This window comes from Chelonoidis abingdonii, chromosome 11 (assembly GCF_003597395.2).
Source record: "Chelonoidis abingdonii isolate Lonesome George chromosome 11, CheloAbing_2.0, whole genome shotgun sequence".
Taxonomy (NCBI): domain Eukaryota; kingdom Metazoa; phylum Chordata; order Testudines; family Testudinidae; genus Chelonoidis; species Chelonoidis abingdonii.
Window position 1 is genome coordinate 17,418,476 of NC_133779.1, and position 6,448 is coordinate 17,424,923.

Genomic DNA, 6,448 nt, shown 5'->3' on the forward strand with positions numbered 1-6,448 from the left:
GGCCACTCCGTGCCTGCGTATGTGGAGTGATGACCCATTCCCCCCCCCCCCGCCTATCCCCTCGGCACCACATGACACCACCCCTAGCCATGTAGACAGCCGACCCCGATCCACACCCCGAGACACAAAGATCTGGAGGTTGCTCCCGAGCACGTGGACATGACCTCGTCTGCCCCCCACAGCTCGTGGGCATGTCCCTGTCCCACCTCTCCTGGCCCCTCGACATGTGTCCCCCCCCACAGCCTCCCCAGCACATAGACACGACCCTGTCCCACCTCTCCTGGCCCCTAGACATGTGTCGTCCCCCCCAACTCCCCCCAGCATGTAGACAGGAGCCCATCCCATCCCTCCTGGCCCTAGGCACGTCCCCCCACTCTCCCGCCTGTGGGCACGTCCCCATCTCCCCATCCTGTGGGCACGTCCCCGTCCCCCCGCTCTCCCGATCCGGTGGGCACGTCCCCGTGCCCCATCTCCCGATCCGGTGGGCACGTCCCCGTCCCCCCGCTCTCCCGCCTGTGGGTACGTCCCCGTGCCCCATCTCCCCATCCTGTGGGCACGTCCCCGCCCCCCGTGGCCGTGGCCCCACCCCAGCCTCTCCTTGACGCCGTGGCCCCCGCAGGCTCCCGGCGGAAGCTGCGGCTCTACCAGTTCCTGCTGGACCTGCTGCGGCGTGGCGCCATGCGGGAGTGCGTGTGGTGGGTGGAGCGCGAGGCCGGCGTCTTCCAGTTCTCCTCCAAGCACAAGGAGCTGCTGGCCCATCGCTGGGGGCAGCAGAAGGGGAACCGCAAGGCCATGACCTACCAGAAGATGGCCCGGGCCCTGCGCAACTACGGCAAGACGGGCGAGATCCGCAAGGTCAAGAAGAAGTTAACCTACCAGTTCGGCCAGGCCCTGCTGGGGCAGCCGGGCGCCAATGCCCCCTTGTAGGGCCCCGGGCAGCGGGACTGGACAGTGCACTGAGCTGCCCTGGGGGGGGCGCTGGGACCGGACCGCCCCCCCCCACCCCCAAAGCCGCCCCACAGAGCTCTCCCCAGGAGCCAGGATGCCTGGGTTCCATCTCCGGCTCCAGGAGGGCAGTGGGGGCTAGTGGTTAGAGCAGGGGGGCACAGAGCCAGGACTCCTGGGTTCTCTCCTTGGCTCTGGGAGGGGAGTGGGGGCTGGTGGTTAGAGCAGGGGGGCAGTGAGCCAGGATTCCTGGGTTCTCTCCCTGGCTCTGGGAGGGGAGTGGGGCCTAATGGATTAGAGAGGGAGCTGGGAGGCAGGACTCCTGAGTTCTCTCCCTGTCTCTGGCCAGTGCTCATTTTAAATTCTCTCTGCGGGGATTTGGCCCCTGGGGGGGTGAATACAGAGAGTCGGGTGTATATTTAATATTCTGCACGGGCACCTCAGAGTTTGTATAAAATCAGGTCTTTTTTTTTTTTAAGCGATCGAGTCTGTATAATTTTGTAAATTCCTAATAAAATCTTGTGAAAAATAGACTTGTTCCCCTGCAATTGTATATTTAAAATTCCTAGGTGGGGAAGGGGGGGTTAGTGTGTTCGAGAAGGTGGGGGTGGGAGCCAGGACTCCTGGGTTCTTTCTCTGGCTCAGGGAGGGGAGTGGGGTCTAGTGGTTAGAGCAGGAGGGTTGGGAGCCAGGACTCCTGGGTTCTTTCTCTGGCTCAGGGAGGGGAGTGGGGTCTAGTGGTTAGAGCAGGAGGGTTGGGAGCCAGGACTCCTGGGTTCTTTCTCTGGCTCAGGGAGGGGAGTGGGGTCTAGTGGTTAGAGCAGGAGGGTTGGGAGCCAGGACTCCTGGGTTCTTTCTCTGGCTCAGGGAGGGGAGTGGGGTCTAGTGGTTAGAGCAGGAGGGTTGGGAGCCAGGACTCCTGGGTTCTTTCTCTGGCTCAGGGAGGGGAGTGGGGTCTAGTGGTTAGAGCAGGAGGGTTGGGAGCCAGGACTCCTGGGTTCTTTCTCTGGCTCAGGGAGGGGAGTGGGGTCTAGTGGTTAGAGCAGGAGGGTTGGGAGCCAGGACTCCTGGGTTCTTTCTCTGGCTCAGGGAGGGGAGTGGGGTCTAGTGGTTAGAGCAGGAGGGTTGGGAGCCAGGACTCCTGGGTTCTTTCTCTGGCTCAGGGAGGGGAGTGGGGTCTAGTGGTTAGAGCAGGAGGGTTGGGAGCCAGGACTCCTGGGTTCTTTCTCTGGCTCAGGGAGGGGAGTGGGGTCTAGTGGTTAGAGCAGGAGGGTTGGGAGCCAGGACTCCTGGGTTCTTTCTCTGGCTCAGGGAGGGGAGTGGGGTCTAGTGGTTAGAGCAGGAGGGTTGGGAGCCAGGACTCCTGGGTTCTTTCTCTGGCTCAGGGAGGGGAGTGGGGTCTAGTGGTTAGAGCAGGAGGGTTGGGAGCCAGGACTCCTGGGTTCTTTCTCTGGCTCAGGGAGGGGAGTGGGGTCTAGTGGTTAGAGCAGGAGGGTTGGGAGCCAGGACTCCTGGGTTCTTTCTCTGGCTCAGGGAGGGGAGTGGGGTCTAGTGGTTAGAGCAGGAGGGTTGGGAGCCAGGACTCCTGGGTTCTTTCTCTGGCTCAGGGAGGGGAGTGGGGTCTAGTGGTTAGAGCAGGAGGGTTGGGAGCCAGGACTCCTGGGTTCTTTCTCTGGCTCAGGGAGGGGAGTGGGGTCTAGTGGTTAGAGCAGGAGGGTTGGGAGCCAGGACTCCTGGGTTCTTTCTCTGGCTCAGGGAGGGGAGTGGGGTCTAGTGGTTAGAGCAGGAGGGTTGGGAGCCAGGACTCCTGGGTTCTTTCTCTGGCTCAGGGAGGGGAGTGGGGTCTAGTGGTTAGAGCAGGAGGGTTGGGAGCCAGGACTCCTGGGTTCTTTCTCTGGCTCAGGGAGGGGAGTGGGGTCTAGTGGTTAGAGCAGGAGGGTTGGGAGCCAGGACTCCTGGGTTCTTTCTCTGGCTCAGGGAGGGGAGTGGGGTCTAGTGGTTAGAGCAGGAGGGTTGGGAGCCAGGACTCCTGGGTTCTTTCTCTGGCTCAGGGAGGGGAGTGGGGTCTAGTGGTTAGAGCAGGAGGGTTGGGAGCCAGGACTCCTGGGTTCTTTCTCTGGCTCAGGGAGGGGAGTGGGGTCTAGTGGTTAGAGCAGGAGGGTTGGGAGCCAGGACTCCTGGGTTCTTTCTCTGGCTCAGGGAGGGGAGTGGGGTCTAGTGGTTAGAGCAGGAGGGTTGGGAGCCAGGACTCCTGGGTTCTTTCTCTGGCTCAGGGAGGGGAGTGGGGTCTAGTGGTTAGAGCAGGAGGGTTGGGAGCCAGGACTCCTGGGTTCTCTCCCCAGCTCTGGGAGGGAAGTCGGGTCTGGGGGACACGACCACTGAGGCATGGCCAGGAAAGGAAAAGACGGTTGCTGTTCCCTGTGGGGCTGGGCCGGGTGCATATGGGCGGCAGGATTAACAGCCTTGCTCCTGGACCCCCACAGGGAGGGTGTGGAGGAGCTCTGGGGTCCCTTCTTGCCCCTCCCAGCAGAGCCCCCAACTCCCCAAGGGGTGAGGATCCTGCTGTGATGCTCTGCCCCCCCCTCAGGGGCCCCGACCTGGAGCTCCCCCCCACCCACAGCCCTAAGCTGCAGGAGACCTCCAAGGTCTGACCCACAGCGGGGACTGACTAGTGCCCGCCCCATCTCCTGTCGGTCCACAGGGGGCGGTCCAGCCCTTGGTGGACACCACCCCCCATTCCCTCCCACACCCAGGGGGGCTCATCTGAATCCCTGGGATGGGGAAGGGACCCCTGGGGGAGTACTGAGACATGGCCGCTCTGGGGTGGGGCTTGGGGGCTGGGTGTACGGGGACCGCTTGCCCGGTGCTGAGATGTGGCTGGCTCTGGGGTGGGGCGCGGGGGCTGGCTGTATGGGGACCCCTTGCCCGGTGCTGGGCCGCAGCTGGCTCTGGGGTGGGGCGCGGGGGCTGGGTACACAAGGACCCCCCCCATGCCCTGCGGCATGCGGCGTATCCTGGCCCCCAGCCCAGGGATTAGGCAGCAGATGGCCGAGGTGCCTTGGAATTACCAGCTCGCGGGCCTGGCCCAGGCCCTTGATCCCGGCGCTGACGGATGAAGGGACGTGGCGCTCGGCTCGGATTTCACGGGCTTCAGCGCCTGGAGCGAGGAGGGGGGTGCCCAGGGGACAGTCGGACCCCGGCCTGCCCCCCTGGGTACTGCAACCTGGGTCTGGATGGGACCCGGCGCCCCCCAGAGGGGACAGGCCCCTGCCCCATTCCCTGCCCCCTGAGCCAGCCAGTCCCTGCCCTGGGGCTGATGGAAGCTGGCGCCCCCCAGAGGGGACAGGCCCCTGCCCCATTCCCTGCCCCCCTGAGCCAGCCAGTCCCTGCCCTGGGGCTGATGGAAGCTGGCGCCCCCCAGAGGGGACAGGCCCCTGCCCCATTCCCTGCCCCCCTGAGCCAGCCAGTCCCTGCCCTGGGGCTGATGGAAGCTGGCGCCCCCCAGAGGGGACAGGCCCCTGCCCCATTCCCTGCCCCCCTGAGCCAGCCAGTCCCTGCCCTGGGGCCGGGTGGGAGCTGGTGCCCCGTAATGGGGACAGGGCCCTGCCCCATTCCCTGCCCCCCGAGCCAGCTAGTCCCTGCCCTGGGGCCAGGTGGGAGCCGGCACCCCCCAGTGGGGACAGGCCCCTGCCCCATTCCCTGCCCCCCTGAGCCAGCCAGTCCCTGCCCTGGGGTCGGGTAGGAGTCGGCACCCCCGAGTGGGGACAGACCCTGGACCCCATTCCCTCCCCCCAGCGTGGTGATTTGGAGGTGGGGGTGTATCTGGCGTGTTCTAGTTCCGCCCCCCCCCTCACGATCACCCCACGTCCCTGCTGCCCCCAGGCTCCATCCCCCCACCCGGCTGTTTCTCCCAAGGCCAAGCCTGGATTTAAAGCAGTTGATGGCAGGGATCAGGAATTTGGCCGGGGGCCTGGGGTCAGGTGACAGCTCCTTGGCTGCCCCCCCCATCCCAGAGGGGGGGCCCCCACTGCTTTAAAGGCCCCTGGCCGGGCGCTCCCTGGGGAGACGGCGTCACCCGGGCCAAGCAGACAGGGCTGCAGCCATGCCTGAGCCTAAGCAAGCCGGTAAGCTGCTCGTGTGCCCCCCCCAACCCACACAGCGGGGTGTTGGGGGGCACTGACCCTGAATACACAGGATGTGGGGGTGCCCCCCTGCATGGGGGCACAGGCCAAGGTTGACACCCCATTAGGGTAGCCTGGCTCTGAGGGGGATGGTGCCAGGGCTGGGGGGAGGGGTGACAGGACAGGGACCCCCCCTTGGCAGCCCAAGTTCTGGGGGTGCAGCCAGGAGGAGAAGGGGGAGCAGGGGGGAGCGTGCTGGTTGTGGGGGAGGGGCTGCCAGCTGCTCCAGCCCCGGCCTCTCCCAGTGGGTGGAAGGTGGGGGGGGGGCTGCTGCGTGAATTCCTGCACCCCACCCCCTGAAATGCTCCACTGGGTCTGAGTCCCCACAGCTGCCCTCATGCGGGGGGGGGCAGGGGCAGGAGGTACCCAGAGACCCCTCCACACCCCGCTGGGAGGTATTGGGGGCAGGGCCCCCCAGGCTGGACTGTTGGAGTGGGCTTAGCTCAGAGGGTTTGTGTTGGGGTGTCAGTGTCTCTGTTGGAGGGGATCGCACAGCCTGGGGGGGCTCTGTGCCGAATAGCTGGTGTGTTGGGGGTGGGGGCTGTGTATCCTGCCTGGGGCTGAGGATAGCGGGATGCGTGTGTGTCCATCTCACAGGGCTGTGTGCGCCGTGCCTGGAGGTGAGAGAGTGTGTGTGTGTGTGTGTGTGTGTGCGCGGTGGGGGGGGGGTCCCTCACACATGCCTGGAGGGATTTGTGTGTGTCTGTGTATTGAGGTGTGTGTCACTCACACAGGGCTACGTGCTCTGTGCGTGGCCGTGTGTGTGTGTGTGTGTGTGTGTGTGTGTGTCCATCATGCAGGGCCGTGTGCTTCATACCTGGAAGAATGTGTGTGTGTCCATCACACAGGGCTGTGTGCTCTGTGCCTGGAGGGGTGTATGTATATGTGTGTGTGTGTGTGTGTATTGGGGTGTGTGTCCTTCATGCAGGGCAGTGTGCTCCATGCCTGGATGAGTGTGTGTGTGTGTCCCTCACACGTGCCTGGCAGTGTGTGTGTGTGTGGAGGGGTACATGTCCCTCACACGTGCCTGGCAGTGTGTGGGTGGGTGTAGGATGTGTGTGTGTGGGTGTTGGTGTATGTATTGGGATGCGTGTCCCTCACGCAGGACTGTGTGCTGTGTGCATGGAGGTGTGTGTGTGTGTGGAGGGGTGCGTGTCCCTCACACGTGCCTGGCGGGGTGTGTGTGTGTGTGTGTGTGTGTGAAGGGGTGCGTGTCCCTCACACGTGCCTGGTGGTGTGTGTGTGTGTGTGTGTGTGTGTGAGTAGGGGTGCGTGTCCCTCACACATGCCTGGCGGGGTGTGTGTGTGTGTGTGTGTGTGTG

The 6,448-nt window shown here is 64.4% G+C and overlaps 2 protein-coding genes across 2 annotated transcripts in view; one reads left to right on the top strand and one right to left on the bottom strand.

Annotated features, from left to right (window-relative positions):
• Positions 1-1,478, top strand: part of LOC116818007 (DNA polymerase delta catalytic subunit) — a 32,007-nt gene extending 30,529 nt beyond the window's left edge. The window contains exon 26 of the mRNA XM_075070561.1: positions 620-1,478. Within this exon, the coding sequence (XP_074926662.1) occupies positions 620-927 (308 nt within the window). The 3' untranslated portion in view covers positions 928-1,478. The remainder of the gene's footprint in view (positions 1-619) is intronic.
• The window catches only part of LOC116817991 (DNA-directed RNA polymerases I, II, and III subunit RPABC5-like), a 256,942-nt gene that overhangs the window by 153,199 nt on the left and 97,295 nt on the right, over positions 1-6,448 (bottom strand). The window lies entirely within an intron of this gene.